Source organism: Pangasianodon hypophthalmus, chromosome 24 (genome assembly GCF_027358585.1).
Source record: "Pangasianodon hypophthalmus isolate fPanHyp1 chromosome 24, fPanHyp1.pri, whole genome shotgun sequence".
In the NCBI taxonomy this organism is placed as follows: Eukaryota; Metazoa; Chordata; class Actinopteri; order Siluriformes; family Pangasiidae; genus Pangasianodon; species Pangasianodon hypophthalmus.
This window is the reverse complement of record NC_069733.1, coordinates 1,010,665-1,030,664: the sequence shown is the minus strand read 5'-3', so window position 1 is coordinate 1,030,664 and position 20,000 is coordinate 1,010,665. Positions and strand designations below refer to the sequence as shown.

Genomic DNA, 20,000 nt, shown 5'->3' with positions numbered 1-20,000 from the left:
CCTCACTTCCTGTTTAAAGATGCACCTTAAAATCACCTTTAGTATCGTTATAAACATTAAAAAAAACGTATAAAATGTATCAGTCACCTGCGTAGGTATAAAAGCATGCGATTAAACATGATACGAGATTAAACACACTGAGTAAAAAAAACAAGGTCATAAAACTCATGGTACGAGTCAGAGTAGAAGAAGAAGAGGAAGAAGAAGAAGAGGAAGAGGAAGAAGAGGAAGAGGAAGAAGAGGAAGAGGAAGGCAGGATGGTGAAGCACCGAGACCACATCGTTAACTCGGAACTCTTTAAGGAGAAGACAATCTGCTGAGAGATTATTCACACATTATAACGATTATTCAGTAACTTCCTGGTGATCTGGCAGCGTGGAGCTCCTGTTCCTCCGTCTACAGCACTTCAGCTCCAGTTTTATGTGTGAAAAAGGTGTTTCTATGGTGAATGTGCAGGTTTATCAGACTTTTACTTTAGTACTTCTCCTTTTCATCCATCGTCTTTATTCCTGTATTTAGGAATTTGTCTAAAAATACTACAGAGGAAGTTGGATTAGACACGGAGAGACTGAAGCACGTTAATTCCGTACGCTCGGCTCCTCGTCTCAGCAGACTCAGGTGCTGGTGTTAAAGCGTCACACACTCGTCTGCGTCTCGTTCAGGGTTCGGTGTTATCGTAACCGCGGTGACAGGACGGTGTTGAGTATCGCGACGTATCGTGTATCTGATTATCGCGCCGGCTCTAACACACGCTCCGGCTACTGACTCTGCAGCCACTCGCTGCGGATCTGAGCCACTTCCTTTCCGTACCAGTCGTGCAGCTTGGAGAAGCAGGTGGTCCCGGGAGACACGCCCACCTCCCCGTGAGACACGCCCACCTCGGGGGGGCTCTTCCTGCGTGGAGGAACGGGTGGAGGCCGGCCCCTCGCGCCGCACTCGCCCTCCCAGGCCACCTCGTTAGCACCCGTGGGTTTGCTCCAGGAGACGCTGTTCTCTCTTCCCAGAATTCCGAGCTCTTCGGTTTGTGCGGGTTCATCCCAGGAAATTCCGTTCGTTCTGCCGGATGGATCAGGACAGAACGCTGCACCTTCTCCTCCACCTCCCACTGCTCCGTCCTCGTGCCTCTTCTGCGCCTCCTCCAGCTGCTTCTCGAGCTCGCGCACCACCAGGCGCAGGTACTGGAAGCTAGCGCGCGCTAACGCCTTGGCCCAGTCCTCCATCTCGGCCTGCGTGTCGGCGGCGAGCGTGTGCGTGTGGCTCGGGCCGAAGCGTATGGCGAAGGCGAAGTCGACGCGCTCGCTCTCACACAGCTCCACCGTGCAGCCCTCCAGCACCACCAGCCCCAGCGGCTCGCGCCTCCCGCGCTCCTCGAACAGGAACAGCAGGTTGGCTTTCAGAACGCACCAGCGGCGGTGGAACGTCCCGCTGCGCTCGCTCTTCTTCATCAGGAAGCCCGATTTATCCGGGGGAACGCCACAGGTGGCGTAGTGCACCACGCTCCGCTCGTTTAGCTTCATCGCCACCACACCTCCCTCACACACACACACTCAGAGCTGAGGGAGAAAGAAATAAAACTGTTATTAACATCTCATTAACTAAGAAAATCATACAATAACACCTTCACAACACCTTCATTAAACCTTCATTAAACCTTCACAACACCTTCATTAAACCTTCATTAATCTACAGATGAACACAAGTTTGTCTGTTTAATCAGAAGAAAGAGAAGAAACGTGCAAACAAAAATAGAGATGATTTTCTGTTAACACAAATTAACTACAGCTCTTATACACACAGCAGTGTGTAATGTTACACACACACTCACACACACTCGGGCAGCTTCGTCTCTTCACATCACCCACCGACGCCAAGGTTCACCATCACACAGCTCTGTAACACACACACACACACACACACACACACACACACACACACACACACACACACAGAGTGAGTAAACAGCACAGTGCAGACACTCAGAGGCACAAGTGTGTGTGTGTGTGTGTGTGTGTGTGTGAGAGAGAGAGAGTTAAAGATAAATATGATGGCTGTGTTCCGCAGAAGCGCTGCAGTGGAACAGTTGTCATCACACAGCACAAGGAAAACTTGTTCATGTCTAACTTCCTGCTTTACACACTCACACACACACTCACACACACACACACACACTTGTGACACACAAACCCTGCTCCACTATCCAGTCTGGATTTATTTTGTGTGTGAATGAAACAGTATGAATTATACAGATGAATGTAAATAAATGAAAGGAGTGTGTGCTGTGGTAGAAGAGGAATAAAGCGCTAGGGGACGTGCGGTTGTGTGTCAGCATCGGGACGGTGAGTGTGACTGCGCTTCAGCGCTGATGAGTTTCCTCTGACAGCAGCACACACAGTGGGTTACAGAGTCAGAGTCAGGACTGAGAGGGTGTTATAAAGCAGCAGCAGCAGTGTGTGTGTGTGTGTGTGTGTGTGTTTACTGCTCCTGATCGAGCTCCGTGACGTCTTTACGCTCTCACACACGGTATTATAATCATAACGCAATCATAACACAATCATTAAATCTTCTACACAAAGTCAAACTGTTCACATTCAGTGTCTTTTACTGACAAAACTCTACATTCAGTCCGAAACTTTTCACCTGCAGATAAAATCTCAGTCTACAGTAACAGCTCTGATCTCCTCACAGGAGTGTGTGTGTGTGTGTGTGTGTGTGTGTTTCTCTGCTTTATACAGCTTACAATGATCTGTATACTGGTTATTCTCAACAATTTCAGAATTCAGAGCAAATTACAGGATGGAAATTATTAAATCCGTCGTCCAACATCTGCATCTCTAATAACGCAACATCTGTACAATCATTCATCAACATCTGTGCACAATTCTCCAGTGTCTCGAGGAAAAAAAGCTCATTAATGTGCTAAACAACACCATTCCTGCGCCCTTGCTTGGTTTCCGTGATAATACTTTGTAAATCTAGATATAAATAAATACATCCGCTGATTAAAAGCACTGACTCTCAGCGTTTTTGCTGTTGTTGTTTTTTTTGTTTTATTTTACTTTCCCAACCACATTCCGCCAAATCAGGCTTCCTGCCCTGTGATTGGTTAGAAGGTCGCACTCTAGAGCAACCGTCCAATCAGCGTCGTGCAAGTGCGAGTTCCTAACCAATCGTATCGCAGGAATTGTCTGGAAAAGGCGGGACTTTGGAAAATGGGTACGGAAAAAAAAGCCAGGCTAGTACAGCTTTAACCGAACAAATATTAACAGAATTTAATAAAAAAACATTTTAATTACTACATTCAGGAGACATTCGTGTGATAAAGTGAGTAAGAATTCATTAAACTGATTAAGAATTTCGCTTTGTTTTGGTTCGTCTTACCGACTACATCCACCTCCCGCTCGCGCTCCTGCATGTCCCGCAGCCAAGAGTCACGTGACACGAGTCGTTATCACGTGACATGAGTCGACTCCGTGTGAGTCTGAATCACCTCCAGGTTCTTCTTCACTGTTCACTGAGTCGTTCAGTGAATCAAATATCTTCCATGTGAAGAATTGTTTTTCACACACGAAAACATCCAGCACCGTAATCGCTATTCACCACACTGTTTAATGATTTTATTATCATGTCTGAATTAAAACTACAAAAACATGCAGAATATATAACACGCCCCCACATTAACCCCTCCCCCTCCACGCCCACTTCCGCATACATGAGCTCACAGACGCCCGTGATTGGTTAGCGTCACTGTGGGTGGGGTTTCCCCCCCATACCAATTAACCAATTAATCTTAGCGAGTTATGAACAACTAAGAAGGCGTAGGTTACATGCAGGCTGATTTTCTGAGTGTTTCCCCAAAACTTTATTATCTAAACAGTTATGAACAAGTTTTATGTAGTTAAAGCTGGAAAAACATCGCCAGTCGTAAATAACCTACAACCTACATAGGCCATGGTGTAGTAAAGATGATTTTTCAGATGTATTTTCCCCTGCTCACCACGACCTCCATCCCCTGCTCACCACGACCTCCATCCCCTGTTCACCACGACCTCCATCCCCTTCCCACCACGACCACCACCCCCTGCTCACCACGACCTCCATCCCCTGTTCACCACGACCTCCATCCCCTTCCCACCACGACCACCACCCCCTGTTCACCACGACCTCCATCCCCTGCTCACCACGACCTCCATCCCCTTCCCACCACGACCACCACCCCCTGTTCACCACGACCTCCATCCCCTGTTCACCACGACCACCACCCCCTGTTCACCACGACCTCCATCCCCTGTTCACCACGACCACCATCCCCTGCCCTCCATGACCTCCATCCCCTGTTCACCACGACCACCATCCCCTGCCCTCCATGACCTCCATCCCCTGCCCTCCATGACCTCCATCCCCTTCCCACCACGACCACCACCCCCTGTTCACCACGACCTCCATCCCCTGCCCTCCATGACCTCCATCCCCTGTTCACCACGACCACCACCCCCTGTTCACCACGACCTCCATCCCCTGCCCTCCATGACCTCCATCCCCTTCCCACCACGACCACCACCCCCTGTTCACCACGACCTCCATCCCCTGTTCACCACGACCACCACCCCCTGTTCACCACGACCTCCATCCCCTGTTCACCACGACCACCATCCCCTGCCCTCCATGACCTCCATCCCCTGTTCACCACGACCACCATCCCCTGTTCACCACGACCACCACCCCCTGTTCACCACGACCTCCATCCCCTGCCCTCCATGACCTCCATCCCCTTCCCACCACGACCACCACCCCCTGTTCACCACGACCTCCATCCCCTTCCCACCACGACCACCACCATCTTCCCACCACGACCACCACCCCCTGTTCACCACGACCACCACCCCCTGTTCACCACGACCTCCATCCCCTGCTCACCACGACCTCCATCCCCTGCCCTCCACGACCTCCATCCCCTTCCCACCACGACCTCCATCCCCTGTTCACCACGACCTCCATCCCCTGCTCACCACGACCACCACCCCCTGTTCACCACGACCTCCATCCCCTGTCCTCCATGACCTCCATCCCCTTCCCACCACGACCACCACCCCCTGTTCACCACGACCTCCATCCCCTGTTCACCACGACCTCCATCCCCTGCCCTCCATGACCTCCATCCCCTTCCCACCACGACCACCACCCCCTTCCCACCACGACCACCACCCCCTGTTCACCATGACCTCCATCCCCTGCTCACCACGACCTCCATCCCCTGCCCTCCATGACCTCCATCCCCTTCCCACCACGACCACCACCCCCTGTTCACCACGACCTCCATCCCCTTCCCACCACGACCACCACCCCCTGTTCACCACGACCTCCATCCCCTGTTCACCACGACCACCACCCCCTGTTCACCACGACCTCCATCCCCTTCCCACCACGACCACCACCCCCTGTTCACCACGACCTCCATCCCCTGCCCTCCATGACCTCCATCCCCTTCCCACCACGACCACCACCCCCTGTTCACCACGACCTCCATCCCCTGCTCACCACGACCACCACCCCCTGCTCACCACGACCTCCATCCCCTGTTCACCACGACCTCCATCCCCTTCCCACCACGACCACCACCCCCTGCTCACCACGACCTCCATCCCCTGTTCACCACGACCTCCATCCCCTTCCCACCACGACCACCACCCCCTGTTCACCACGACCTCCATCCCCTGCTCACCACGACCTCCATCCCCTTCCCACCACGACCACCACCCCCTGCTCACCACGACCTCCATCCCCTGTTCACCACGACCACCACCCCCTGTTCACCACGACCTCCATCCCCTGTTCACCACGACCTCCATCCCCTGTTCACCACGACCACCATCCCCTGCCCTCCATGACCTCCATCCCCTGTTCACCACGACCACCATCCCCTGTTCACCACGACCACCACCCCCTGTTCACCACGACCTCCATCCCCTGCCCTCCATGACCTCCATCCCCTTCCCACCACGACCACCACCCCCTGTTCACCACGACCTCCATCCCCTTCCCACCACGACCACCACCCCCTGTTCACCACGACCACCACCCCCTGTTCACCACGACCTCCATCCCCTGCTCACCACGACCTCCATCCCCTGCCCTCCACGACCTCCATCCCCTTCCCACCACGACCTCCATCCCCTGTTCACCACGACCTCCATCCCCTGCTCACCACGACCACCACCCCCTGTTCACCACGACCTCCATCCCCTGCCCTCCATGACCTCCATCCCCTTCCCACCACGACCACCACCCCCTGTTCACCACGACCTCCATCCCCTGCTCACCACGACCTCCATCCCCTGCCCTCCATGACCTCCATCCCCTTCCCACCACGACCACCACCCCCTGTTCACCACGACCACCACCCCCTGTTCACCACGACCTCCATCCCCTTCCCACCACGACCACCACCCCCTGTTCACCACGACCTCCATCCCCTGCCCTCCATGACCTCCATCCCCTTCCCACCACGACCACCACCCCCTGTTCACCACGACCTCCATCCCCTGCTCACCACGACCTCCATCTCCTGCTCTCCACGACCTCCATCCCCTTCCCTCCACGACCACCATCCCCTGTTCACCACGACCACCACCCCCTGTTCACCACGACCTCCATCCCCTTCCCACCATGACCTCCACCCTCTGCCCTCCATGACCTCCATCCCCTTCCCACCACGACCACCACCCCCTGTTCACCACGACCACCACCCCCTGTTCACCACGACCTCCATCCCCTTCCCACCACGACCACCACCCCCTGTTCACCACGACCTCCATCCCCTTCCCACCACGACCACCACCCCCTGTTCACCACGACCTCCATCCCCTGTTCACCACGACCTCCATCCCCTGTTCACCACGACCTCCATCCCCTGCTCACCACGACCTCCATCTCCTGCTCTCCACAACCTCCATCCCCTTCCCTCCACGACCACCATCCCCTGTTCACCACGACCACCACCCCCTGTTCACCACGACCTCCATCCCCTTCCCACCATGACCTCCACCCTCTGCCCTCCACGACCTCCATCCCCTGCTCACTACGACCTCCATCCCCTGCACTCCACCTCTGCACTGTGTATTTGGTATGAATCAGGTGATCAGGATTATGTAATCTTGATTCACATATCAGCTTCAGAGCATTTATTCCATGGACCAGGTTTAAAGCGAAGGCTCAGTGCTCCACTGATGATGCATGACGCTGGAGCAGATGCGCCTGTCAGTCTGTGTGCAGTTTTCCTCACAGTCTACTGGGCATGTGTTTGTGATTTGTTCGAAATCCCCCAGATGCACGTCACTCCTGCGACGGTGGCAGGAGAAGCAGGTTTTTAGTGCAGGCCCTTTCAGCACAGCGCTGGACTGACCTCATGCAGCACACGATTCAGGCAAATTCCCCAAAAAAGGCAAAGTAACCAAATTTTACTAATAATTAGAAAAATTATCCACCAACAGAACAAGAATATTTCAAGTTGGAAATAAGTAAAAATGTCTAGAAATAGGTTTAATAATCATTCAGTTTATTGTAAAAAATTAAATACTAGATAATCTTTTGACAATTTTTTAAAAATATTCTCACTTGCTAATTATTTTCATGGCTTCCTTTGCACACTATAGACATCAACTCTGTTATCTGGATTGACCCTAATAAATGCCGCTCCTCTTATTTCACGTTAAACAGTGTGTGTGTGTGTGTGTGTGTGTGTGTGTGTGTGTTACCTGCTCCTGAACCAGCTTTAAAGGAAACTTCACCAAGGACTCCTACAAAAGAGAGACATTTAAGTAATTAAACTCTTAACAAACCCATTTATCTAGTTATCTCTTTGTTCATACGAGTTTGGGCCTATATTTATTCATTTTGTTATATATATGTATATAATTTTTTTTACATATTTCTCTTAATTAAATCAAGTTTTTGAACTTACTTGTAATATTTTTCCTCATTTCAAGCTTGAAAGTCTGTTGGCAGATCATTTCACTTATTTCTAGTGTTTATTTCTAGAAAGAAGCAAAATTATGTTAAGCTTGAAAACGTGTTTACAGATAGGCTTAAGTTCTATATAATAATCTAATAATGAGAAATATCTGATAACCTTTTCTTTCTTCATGATACCTTCTCACGTGTAAAGATATAATATTTTGCAGTGTAGCTGAGGAACTGCAGTGTTCCTGAGATGTTTAATGTGTAAAGCATTTTAATTAGATTAAAACTGAAGTGCTCAGTCGTGCAGAGCGCCTCATTGTTTTGGTTTACTGAGAAGTTTATTTTAAACCTTCAACAAATTTTATTTTTACTTCAACATGAGTTTTTTTTTAAACACTAAGGACCAAATTAACTGTTTTATTTGGACCAAGTGAAAATCACGGCCTGATATAGTGTGAAGAGAGTATGAAAATTATTATTTTTTCCCCATAATGAACACAACGCCTAAAAATCGTTTACGGAACTGGATCCATTAAAGCTGTAATTAAAATGTGTATAAATAAACTAAAAAACAGAGTATATATAAATCTGAATCATCTCCAGGATCGTCTTCATTGTTTACTGAGGAATCAAACATCTTTCATTTGGAGAAAACGTCGGAAAACTGAAAGTTCCAGCTTCACCTCTGACGGTTACAAAGCGCTGACACTGGAGACTCCTTCCATACATGTTACATAAACATCTCCTTCCAGAAAACGTTTAGAAGTATAGTATGAAGTTAGAAAGCTACAATGATGACAAATCAGTCAGCGCAGGACACCAGGGAGGATTTGATCAGATTTTAATGAAAAAGAAGAAAACAGGAGCAGAAGAGAAGCTCTGAGAGAAACGCTACGCCACAACATGTCCTCCTTCACCCCCGTATATATTACACACATCTGTTCTGCTTATGTACACGCCACAACCACACACACTATTTATAACACAGATCACACACACACACACCGTGGCAGTTTACTCTCACTACTCCATCACACACACACTCACACACACACGCACAGGGGACCCTCCTGAAATCCCCCCAGCCGAGAGCCGAACCCATGAGCAGCGGAACCACACAGGAAGTGGACAAACGCCTAACACACTAACGACTGCACACGGAGACAGAAAGAACGAGGCGTCATGCACGCAGGAACGGTTTATGGAAGCGTAAGCACCACAGAATATAGCTGAATATAATATTAGTGACGAGAGAAGGGAGATTTTCAACACCGCGTACACGTCTGCTGCAGAGTCACGTGCGAGAGAGGTCAGGTCTCCAGTACTCGGGTTCTAGACGCGTTCCGGTTCTCTTTAATGTGTTTGGGTTCATGTTTGTCTCACACAAAGTCCTCGAGGTCTATCAGAGCTGATCAGGATGTTCAGCGGAATATTAACACACGAGCGATGCACAGGCTACGACTGGAGGCAGCGTCCCAAATTACATTTACAACACTTTTTATCTCACGCTAAGCCTTACCCATAATGCACTGCTGCAGGTGCTTGTGGTGTGTCATAAAGTTGTCAGTGTGCTGTACACGTTAAAGGCTTTAATATCACAAACATTTTAGTACACAACTCTGAGGACTGTAGATGTCATGGGAAAAGCAAGGATGAAGAGATAGACACAGTCAGTCTCTCTCTCTCTCTCCATCTCTCTCTCTCTCTCTCTCTCTCTCTCTCTCAGAAAAGCGCTCCACTCGTTTAGCTATGACAGTAGTTCTGCTCTCTCAAATGAACCTGTAGAACATTCATATACAGAAAACTATAAACACACACAAAAAAAAACAATCCACATTATAGTCAGGATTCATTCATAACTCCAGTGTGGGGAGGGAGTGAACACACACACACACACACACACAAAACGATGAACACAGGCAGTAGTGCTGAGCGGTGAGGGACCACAGGGCTGACACAAACACACACACACACACACACACACACACACACACACACACTCACTCACTCACTCCTCCAGTTGGTTCCTTAAAGGAACATTTCAGCCGTAAATGAAACGTACACAGTTTCCTCTGATCCTCTGATCAGCCTGAACATGGAGCTTGAGGTTAATGTACAAACTGCACATCTAACGCATCACACACTCTCTCTAATACGGCTTTATCGGAGTATAAAAGACTCGTGTACATTTCATTCTGCGCTGAACTGCAGATTTAAGGCCGTGAGCGTACAGTAGGCTCAGAGACACAACATATCACAAGGACAGGAAAAGAAAACAACCATTACATTTTTTTTTAAAAAAAACAAAAAGAAAAAAATAACACACAAAAAAACGTCTCAAGTGTCTACGTCTCTGATGCTAACATGCTAATTTATGATTAGCGCAGAACCACGCTAACAAGTGCTCCAGGACTGAAACCCAGAAAAGAGTGTCTCAAAATGACATCTTCATCTTCATCATCATCATCATCTCTGACTCTCTTCCAGCGCCGCTACATCAAGGCTGTCCAGTTTCCGGTTCTCCTCAGGGGAAAGACTGCAGGCTCTGCAAGCTGATTGGTTGGGTCTGGCTCATGGTCAGAGCTGATTGGTTGGGTCAGACTGTCACTCAGAGCTGATTGGTTGGGTCAGACTGTCACTCAGAGCTGATTGGTTGGGTCGGGCTCTCACTCAGAGCTGATTGGTTGGGTCAGGCTCTCACTCAGAGCTGATTGGTTGGGTCACGCTCTCACTCAGAGCTGATTGGTTGGCTTGGGCTCATGGTCAGAGCCGATTGGTTGGGTCAGGCTCATGGTCAGAGCTGATTGGTTGGGTCTGGCTCATGGTGAGAGCTGATTGGTTGGGTCAGACTGTCACTCAGAGCTGATTGGTTGGGTCAGGCTCTCACTCAGAGCTGATTGGTTGGGTCACGCTCTCACTCAGAGCTGATTGGTTGGGTCAGTCTCATGGTGAGAGCTGATTGGTTGGGTCTGGCTCATGGTCAGAGCTGATTTGTTGGGTCTGGCTCATGGTCAGAGCTGATTGGTTGGGTCAGACTCTCACTCAGAGCTGATTGGTTGGCTTGGGCTCATGGTCAGAGCCGATTGGTTGGGTCAGGCTCATGGTCAGAGCTGATTGGTTGGGTCTGGCTCATGGTGAGAGCTGATTGGTTGGGTCGGGCTCATGGTCAGAGCCGATTGGTTGGGTCAGACTCTCACTCAGAGCTGATTGGTTGGGTCACGCTCTCACTCAGAGCTGATTGGTTGGGTCAGGCTCATGGTGAGAGCTGATTGGTTGGGTCTGGCTCATGGTCAGAGCTGATTGGTTGGGTCTGGCTCATGGTCAGAGCTGATTGGTTGGGTCAGACTCTCACTCAGAGCTGATTGGTTGGGTCGGGCTCATGGTCAGAGCTGATTGGTTGGGTCAGGCTCATGGTCAGAGCTGATTGGTTGGGTCAGGCTCATGGTCAGAGCTGACTGGTTGGGTCAGGCTCTCACTCAGAGCTGACTGGTTGGGTCAGGCTCTCACTCAGAGCTGACTGGTTGGGTTGGGCTCATGGTCAGAGCCGATTGGTTGGGTCAGACTCTCACTCAGAGCTGATTGGTTGGGTCTGGCTCATGGTCAGAGTTGATTGGTTGGCTTGGGCTCATGGTCAGAGCTGATTGGCTGGAGCATATGTCAGTCAGGAGTGGGCAGAGTAGAGTCGTAAGGCCTGGTGCAGGCTGTTGAAGGAGGGGCGATCTCTGATGTCACGCCTCCAGCAACGCATCATCAGCTCATACAGAGGGGCGGGGCACAGCGGGGGAGGGGACAGGTAGATCTGAGAGAGAGAGAGAGAAAGAGAGAAAGAGAGAGAGAGAGAGAGAGAGAGAGAGAAAGAGAGAGATGCTGATAAAAAACAAGTATTTTTTGTTTTTGTGTCCCACCTGAAACAGAGGTTAGACCTGCAGGGGTGTATATGTGTGTGTGTGTGTGTGTGTGTGTGTGTGTGTGTGTGCGCGCGCGTGTGTGTGTGTGTGTGTGTACCTGTCTCCCCTGGTTCCTGAAGAACTCTCCGCTGTTCTCGATGACCTGCTCGTCCGTCAGTAGACTGTAGGGCTGCTCCGTACACAGAGTGAAGATTTCCCACAGAGTCACACCAAACGCCCACACGTCACTCGCCGTGGTGAACTTACCCTGCGCGCGCACACACACACACACACACACACACACACACACACACATTTGTATTTCTATATTTGTGTAGTTTTTCCACTGAGTTGTGTATTCCTGTAGCTAAACAATGCTATACTTTCACCTAACCTCAACCTCAGTAACCGACAGAGACCCTCTTGTAGTTTTTAAATAAACTTCATGGAGATTAACTGCTTGTATTCCTGTCATCGTGGGTACATTCGGTTCCCAGAAAGAGCTAAACACACACACACACACACGCGCGCGCACCAGCAGGATGCTCTCCCAGGCCATCCAGCGTATAGGCAGCACGGCTCGGCCCTGGATTCTGTAGTAGTCGCTGCTGTACAGGTTCCTGCTCATGCCGAAGTCGGAGATCTTGATGGTGAGCTGTCGGTCCAGGAGGCAATTCCGCGTGGCCAGGTCCCGGTGCACGAAGTTCAGAGACGCCAGGTACTTCATCCCCGATGCGATCTGAACGGCCATGTGCAGCAGGTCTGACATACTGCAGCGTGACACACAGAAACATCCACACGTATTACCACCACACACTCGCTAACATCTGTCCAATCACTTTTATTTTCACTGCACCGGCTGAGTGAGTGAAGCTGAAGAGATCTAAACTAGAGATAGAGTAATGGAGAGATGGACAGATTAAGTGATGGAGTGATAAACTGATTAAGTTATAGAGAGATGGAGAGATGGTGGGATGGAGTGATAAAGTGATAGAGAGATGGAGTGATGGAGAGATGGTGGGATGGAGTGATAAAGTGATAGAGAGATGGAGTGATGGAGAGATGGTGGGATGGAGTGATAATTGATAGAGAGATGGAGTGATGGAGAGATGGTGGGATGGAGTGAGAAAGTGATAGAGAGATGGAGTGATGGTGTGATGGAGTGATGGTGTGATGGAGAGATGGACAGAGATAGAGAGATGGACAGATGGAGGAGATGTACCTGACGGAGGGGATGTTGTTGGCATGGGTGAGCGTGCTCTCGATCTCTCTCTGAGAGAGGAACATGTTGAGGTCTCCGTTCTCCATGTACTCCGTCACCATGCACAGGGGGTCTGAGCACACGCACACACACAGCAGGCGGATGATGTTCGGGTCGTTCAGGCGTGACATGATCTTTATCTCCTTCAGGAAGTCGTTCCTAACGGGGTCAAAACACCAACATGGAGTCAAAACATCATCATGGAGCAAAAACTCCAACATGGAGTCAAAAGATCGTAACCCTAACTCTAACCCTGAGCCCAGGCTAACTGTTTTAGCTACACACACTCCCCAGAGACACCAATGATCTCTGCTACACACACACACACACACACACACACACAGATTGATGTAAACACTAAAGTTGTGAGCGGGAAACTGAAGAAACATCGGACCACATGCACCATAGCGCTGGTCGGAGGAATCACTCGAGCCAGTCGTGTGGATTTGTCACTTTGCCGTGTCGTGAATGATTTGTGCGGAATTGCGGTGCTGGTTGTTAGTGTGTGTGTAGCGTTAGAGCTGTAGCTACAGAGATGATGGTTAGCTGTGTAGTGCACAGACCTGGCGTTGACGGTGGCGTCGGCTCTGAGCTGTTTCACTGCCACCAGCACCGAGCTCTTGTTATCAGATAACGGAGGAGCGTCTTCTTCTAAAAACTCCACCAGACCCTCCGCTTCACACAGGTGCACCTACACACACACGCGCACACACACACACACACACACGTTACCCACACTCACACACAGAGGTAACTCTGTATAGAGCTGTACAGCATGCCCACCTCTCCAAACTGCCCCTCCCCCAGTTTCTCGCGGAAGATGAGGCGTTCCCTTGGAAACTCGGCGGCGGTGATGTCTTTACGTGTCAGAGAGTCTGCGGTGAGGGCGGGGATGGCGTAGGTGTTGCCGCCGGTAACGCCCTGCAGCTTCACAATCAGGGTCTCGGCGTAGTGAGGAACGCTGGACTGGAGACTCTGGTGATGGGTGCAGCGGGTAATGTCTGGCTCGGCATAACCACCACCACAATCTACACGGGGGGAGGTGGAGAGAGAGGGAGGGAGAGAGAAAGAGAGGGAGGGAGAGAGGGAGAGAGAGAGAAAGAGAGGGAGAGAGAGAGAAAGAGAGGGAGAGAGAGGGAGAGAGGGAGAGAAAGAGAGAGGGAGAGAGAGAGAGGGAGAGGGAGGGAGAGAGAGAGAGGGAGAGAAGAAGATAGAGGGAGAGAGAGGAAGAGAGAGAGAGAGGGAGAGAGAGAGAGAAAGAGAGAGTGAGAGAGAGGGAGAGAGAGAGGGAGAGAGAGAGAGAGAGAGGAGATAGAGGGAGAGAGGAAGAGAGAGAGAGAGAGAGGGAGAGAGAGAGAGAGAGAGAGAGAGAGAGAGAGAGAGAGGAAGAGAGAGAGGAGATAGAGGGAGAGAGGAAGAGAGAGAGAGAGAAAGAGAGAGGGAGAGAGAGGGAGAGAGAGGAAGAGAGAGAGAGAGAGAGAGAGAGAGAGAGAGGAAGAGAGAGAGAGGGAGAGAGAGGGAGAGAGAGGAAGAGAGAGAGAGGGAGGGAGAGAGAGAGCGAGAGGGAGGGAGAGAGAGGGAGGGAGAGAGAGAGAGGGAGAGAGGGAGGGAGAGAGAGGAAGAGAGAGAGAGAGAAAGAGAGAGGGAGAGAGAGAGAGAGAGCGAGAGGGAGGGAGAGAGAGGGAGGGAGAGAGGGAGAGAGAGAGAGGGAGATAGTGATTAGCTGTGGAAATACAGTTAATGTAAATTAAACACTAAAACTGGTAATGTTTCAGGTTACAAACTCGTAGCACAACACTGGAGAATTCTGAACTAACATCCACATTCCATTAATACATTGAATGTAAAACGGATAAAAAGTACGTCATTCATTAATCGATAAAAATTTGAATCATTGGGAAATTGCTGTGGTACGAGAGGAATAAAACACTCGGGGACATGCTGTCACAGGAAAACAATCAACTTCGGAATAGTAACAATGAATCTGCTTCATGTCCAGCTACATCACACCACACCATCGTTGATTATTTTCCCATAACCGCATGTCCCCAAGTGTTTTATTCCTTGCAAATGAAGCACACACACACAGAGCCACCCATAAAACATCTACTTGTAGTTTTTAACCCAAACTGACTGAAGTGAAACCATCAGAGCGGAAAAAAAAACAGGCAAAGCATCCAGCTTACCCTCACAGGGGTCATCGCCATGGTAACGAGAGGTCAGGTGAAGATCAGAAAACAGGAAGACCGAGTGCAAGGGGTAAAGGGCAGAGGAAGAAGAAACAGCACTGAAAAAACAAGAGAGGAAGAGAGAGATGGAAAGAATCATGCAAAAGGTTTTCCATGAAGAACTTCAGCCTCAGATGGAGTGTAAAAACGGAAAGCAGATATAAAGGAGAATAAGGAAGTGTGACTGTGCTGAGGAAAATGTGTGTGTGTGTGTGTGTGTGTGTGTACCCGGGGCTTTGGCTCTAAGCCCAGTGCGTTCCGGAGTGTGTGTGGGTGTGTCGAGCAGAAACACTCTCTCATACGGAGAGTCCAGAGAGTCCAGAGGGGGGCGACTGAGGAGAGTCACTGCTGCAGGGCAAATGCACCATCACCTCCTCATCCAGGATACGCCTCGGACCCTAGAGACAGACGGAGAGAGAGATGAGGCGAGGGAGAGAGAGAGAGAGAGAGAGAGAGAGTCAGGAACAAGAAAAAGAGAGAAAAAACAAGAAAAAAAGCAACAAAAGAAAGAGAAAAAGAGGAAGAAGAGACAAAGAGAAAGAGAAGCAACAGTGAGAGAGCCAGAGAGAGGGAGAGTGTGAGAGAGTGAGAAAGAGAGAGAGAGAAAGAGATAGACAGGGAGAGGGAGAGAGAGAGACAGAAAGAGAGACAGAGAAAGAGAGATAGACAGACATTGGGAGAGAGAGAGACAGGCAGAGACAGAGAAAGTGAGAGAGAGAAAGAGAGATAGACAGAGGGAGAAAGAGACAGAGACAGAGAGAGAGACAGAGAGAGAGACAGAGAGGGAGAGAGCGAGATAGAGAGAGAGAAACAAAGAGAGAGTGAGTGTTTTTCCCCCTGAATTTCAGCGCATTGATTCATTTCATTCCTGCCTTGTAATTATGCGTATTACAGCAGCAATCACACTAACTCTCACCCTCTCACACACACACACACACACACACACACACACAGTACACACACACAAGAGACACACAGTACACACACACAAGAGACACACAGTACACACACAATACACACACTCACAATACACACCTTCTCCATGACCTTGCACACATACTGCCACCACAGAATGAGGAAGATGATCACCACCAGCAGGAGGATGATGGTGACCAGACAGCCAATCAGAACGGACGTGCTGCTCTCTTCGGGTGGGCGGGGCTTCGACGTTACCGTGCCGGCGTCTGTAAAACACCCAAACAACAGGGCAGAGTTTGTTTCATGTAAGGAGGAAAGCAGGGTGTCGAGGGGCGTGGCTTATGAACGCAATGACACCGCGTACCTGTAGCTGCTGTAACTGTAGTCGGGGCTCGGCTCTGCGTTTCAAATGGCAGTGATGTCATCACCGGAGGCTTCAGGGTGGGCAGCGGGTTGGTCGCTGTGACGCAGGATTGACGTGAAAACAAACGAGAAGCAGAGAAGTGAGAAATCCAAAAGACGATCGTGCTGAGGGACAGGTGAGCTACCTGGTGGTGTTTATTCAGAGTGTCACGTACCGGACTGGAAGGAGATCTCGCTGAACATCATCCAGGTGTCGGCGAAGTAGAACCTGCAGCGGATGGCCGTGGCCGCTCGTCGCTCCAGAGGCACGGTGACGTACCGCGCGCTTGGGTTCCGGTCGTCCAGAACCGTGCGGAACTCCACGGGCTCCTGCTCCCACTGTGAGATGAGCCGCGGCTTGAACACACACGATACGGACGAGAACACCTTAACGCCGCGAGCGAACATGTTGTTACTGTGGACCTGCAGAAAAAAACAAGAAAACAGAGAAATACGCTGAAACTCCGAGTCTTTTTTTAGAATCGTGACGAATTAATTCTTTATCTTCTCACCTTCATGGAGGTGAAGTTCCTCTGCCTGTCAAACTGGAACTCCATCTCAATGTAGCCGGGTCCGAGAGAGTCGTTCCTCCAGCCCACGTAGTCGTAACCGGGCCACGGCATGTACTGACGCGTCTGAGAGAAATCATCCAGACCGATCACACCGTCTGTCAGCTGACCCAGACCACCCAGCACCCTCCTACAGCGAGAGAGAGAGAGAGAGGGAGAGAGAGAGAGAGAGAGAGAGAGAGGGACAGAGAGAGAGAGATGACTCTGCTCCACAGCTGTAAGATTTCCTTTTAATAGACTGTGGATTCTGATTGTTCAGGAGGTGCTGATTAATTTTCTATAACAGCAGCTCTGACTGTAGTGCAGCAATATTACTGTATCAGATGTAGATGTTTATCTCCCACACACACACACTCTCATACAACACTGTACACTGGGAGTAACAATGAGAGAGGACCTGAGAAAGGGAACGGAAAAAGAGAGAAGAAAAGAGAAAGTGGAAGAGAAAGGCAGAGAGAGAGAGAAGGAGAAAGTAGAGTTGGAGTGAGAGATAGACATTAGTGAGACAAAGAGAGAAAAGAGAGAAAGGGAGGCAGCAAGAGAGCGGAAAAGAAAGTGAAGAGGAGCGAGAGATAAATGGAGCGGGAGACAGAGAGCAAGAGAAAGGGTTAGGGAGGGAGTTAAAGAAAATAAAGCTGATGGAGAGAGACAAAGAGACAGGAAGTGCAATGAAAAGAAGGCCATGTAAGAGAGAGAGAGAGAGAGAGAAGGAGAGAGGAAACACTCAGCTGCAGTGATGAGGGATCAGTGTTTAGTTTAGCTCAGCTACATTGTTCTAGAAATAAAGCAGAGGGTAAAAGACAGGAAGTGCCACACACACACACACACATACACACACATACACACACGAACATGAGTCAGTTATACTACACTACACTACACTACAGTATACTGCAGGGCAAAAATGCCACCGAAAATGACCAAAATGCCCCAGATATTTAAAATGAAGGGCAAAAAATGCCCCCGTAGTTATTTCCTGTTTTTATTAGGAATATTTTGTATACTATATGTACTAAATATAAAGAGCAATCTAGGTTAATTCATGCCATATTTCTGAAAACTCCGCACATACTATCGGGTCGAGGAAAACGGACCGGCTCGGTACTGAAACTCGTGCTAATGGCGATCTGGCTTTCTCCCGCAAGGCCTGTAAGAGCACCAGCTTCTGTCTGAGCTTCAGCAGCTTAATCTCGGGGACGGGGACCAAAAAAAATATAACGTGGAGAGTCATGCTCACAAATTTGTACATAGTATGTGTGTGTATATATGTATATGCACACACACACACACACACACACACACACGTCATTTGATGACCACGAAAAATGTACTAAGTAATTAAACGTTATGGAAGATGTTTCTGTAGCTAATAAACGTGTGATGAAAATGAATACAAATAAAAAGAATCCGATGTAAATGGGTGACGCTGTGTGTCTTTTATGTTAGAATAAAAATACTCTCCTAAAGATAATCACCTGCAGAGGGCAAATATTAACCCCTTAATAAGAAAAAATTAATTTCTGGTATACTGGTATACTGTGAGCTCCGACGCTGTACCTGCGCTCCTGAACTCCGTCGTAGGTGGAGTCGTTCAGGGGGGTGATGGGATATCCGGGAGCCATCATGGTGTGGCCCTCAGGAGCGCTGTACGCCGTTAACCCGTCTGTAAAGCCGCAGACACGAGGAGAAGAAGAACAGAACCTGTGTTACAGTGATGTTTTTCACGTCTGTGTGTGTGTGTGTGTGTGCGTGCGTGTACCTTGCCAGGGGCAGCCGAACAGCTCGACGCGCATGCAGACGGTGTGCACGGCGTCTGTGACGGGGATGAGGCGGAGGAAGCGTGTGATGATGGGAGGGTGGAGGTCTTTCACCACCGAGGCGTACGTGTTCACATTCGCCATGATAATCTGCACACGGGATGTCAATCAAACACGCTCATTAGCATGTTAGGCCACACCCACCATGACACACACCTCAGATCAGTCTGATTGGTGGAGATTTTTTCCCTTTACCTTCTTACCTTTAAGTGTGGTGTTGGATAAATATTTTAAATACCTAACAACATATTTGCTGGGATTTGAAAGACACACCTGAGCCAGGTGAGGGAGGATTCATTTTCATGATAAACCTGCTGATGTGTGTTTATAATGATGTGAAAATAAACCCCCTGGTGTCTGCACCTCGCTGCCGAAGCGGTTCCTCCAGGAGATCCAGCGATGGCCGTCTCGGCTGTAGGTGAGCCGGGTACTTGCGGGCGAACTCGTTGCCGGAGCTGCGAGCGTATCGGCCCTGCGTGGCCACCACCGTGAGGAAGGTGAGCTGACGGAGGTCCAGCTGCAGGTACTGGACATCAGACGGCTGCAGCTGACCGGCAGGACACCAGGCGCCGTCACCCTCCTCCCTGTTCAGCCTGAGAGAGAGAGAGAGAGAGAGAGAGAGAGAGAGAGAGGGAGAGAGAGAGAGAGATGGAGGAAATGTTTCGTCTTTAAAGAGTTTCCAATTCTGAGCATCCCTGATATTACACCATAAAAGGCAAGAGAGAAGACAGAAGAGAGAGAGAGAGCGAGAGAGAGACTTACAAGCTACAAAGAAAGACGAGAAATACCAACATCTTTAAAAACAGAACACACTCACACAGAACTAAACAACATATCATCTTACACTCGTCTGTCATCCACACACAGAGGGAGAGAGACAGAGAGATGCGGGGAAAAAGAAAGAGAGAAAGAGAGAGAGACAGACAGAGATGGAGACAGAGTGTGAGACAGACACAAACAGA

General features: G+C 49.8%; 4 protein-coding genes across 6 annotated transcripts in view; 2 read left to right on the top strand and 2 right to left on the bottom strand.

Moving 5' to 3' along the window:
- pheta1 (PH domain containing endocytic trafficking adaptor 1) overlaps positions 1 to 8,648 on the bottom strand; it is an 11,522-nt gene extending 2,874 nt beyond the window's left edge. Inside the window, exons 1-4 of one of the 3 annotated variants that reach the window (XM_053228975.1) lie at positions 7,958 to 8,648; positions 7,752 to 7,793; positions 1,826 to 1,890; positions 1 to 1,553 (exon numbers count right to left, since the gene is read on the bottom strand). The exon at positions 1 to 1,553 is cut by the window's left edge and continues 2,873 nt beyond it. In XM_053228975.1, coding sequence (XP_053084950.1) covers positions 759 to 1,517 — 759 coding nt within the window. In that variant the 5' untranslated portion in view covers positions 1,518 to 1,553; positions 1,826 to 1,890; positions 7,752 to 7,793; positions 7,958 to 8,648 and the 3' untranslated portion in view covers positions 1 to 758. Of the gene's footprint in view, positions 1,554 to 1,825; positions 1,891 to 3,378; positions 3,625 to 7,751; positions 7,794 to 7,957 lie in introns of those variants that run through there. The other 2 variants (XM_053228974.1, XM_053228976.1) reach the window with 2 other exon arrangements.
- LOC128317347 (uncharacterized) lies at positions 3,458 to 4,758 on the top strand. Its single transcript, XM_053229241.1, has 2 exons — positions 3,458 to 3,543; positions 3,975 to 4,758. Exons 1-2 carry the CDS (start codon positions 3,458 to 3,460, stop codon positions 4,756 to 4,758), a joined length of 870 nt encoding a protein of 289 aa, XP_053085216.1.
- LOC128317346 (uncharacterized) lies at positions 6,342 to 7,367 on the top strand. The gene has a single exon (XM_053229240.1). It carries the CDS (start codon positions 6,342 to 6,344, stop codon positions 7,365 to 7,367), a length of 1,026 nt encoding a protein of 341 aa, XP_053085215.1.
- Positions 8,649 to 8,780: 132 nt separating the features above from the next.
- The window catches only part of ddr2l (discoidin domain receptor family, member 2, like), a 19,686-nt gene continuing 8,466 nt past the window's right edge, over positions 8,781 to 20,000 (bottom strand). Inside the window, 16 exon segments of the mRNA XM_053228973.1 lie at positions 8,781 to 11,755; positions 11,962 to 12,111; positions 12,379 to 12,613; positions 13,066 to 13,263; positions 13,668 to 13,795; positions 13,888 to 14,132; positions 15,561 to 15,660; positions 15,662 to 15,730; positions 16,368 to 16,516; positions 16,615 to 16,710; positions 16,829 to 17,075; positions 17,165 to 17,351; positions 18,779 to 18,884; positions 18,981 to 19,128; positions 19,402 to 19,464; positions 19,466 to 19,631. Coding sequence (XP_053084948.1) covers positions 11,618 to 11,755; positions 11,962 to 12,111; positions 12,379 to 12,613; positions 13,066 to 13,263; positions 13,668 to 13,795; positions 13,888 to 14,132; positions 15,561 to 15,660; positions 15,662 to 15,730; positions 16,368 to 16,516; positions 16,615 to 16,710; positions 16,829 to 17,075; positions 17,165 to 17,351; positions 18,779 to 18,884; positions 18,981 to 19,128; positions 19,402 to 19,464; positions 19,466 to 19,631 — 2,425 coding nt within the window. The 3' untranslated portion in view covers positions 8,781 to 11,617.

Coding starts and splice junctions, on each gene's coding strand:
- LOC128317347 (XM_053229241.1), top strand. CDS start 3,458: ATGAGTCGACTCCGTGTGAGTCTGAATCACCTCCAGGTTCTTCTTCAC. Junction 3,544..3,974: donor GTGAATCAAATATCTTCCAT/GTGAAGAATTGT, acceptor ATGATTTTTCAG/ATGTATTTTCCCCTGCTCAC.
- LOC128317346 (XM_053229240.1), top strand. CDS start 6,342: ATGACCTCCATCCCCTTCCCACCACGACCACCACCCCCTGTTCACCAC.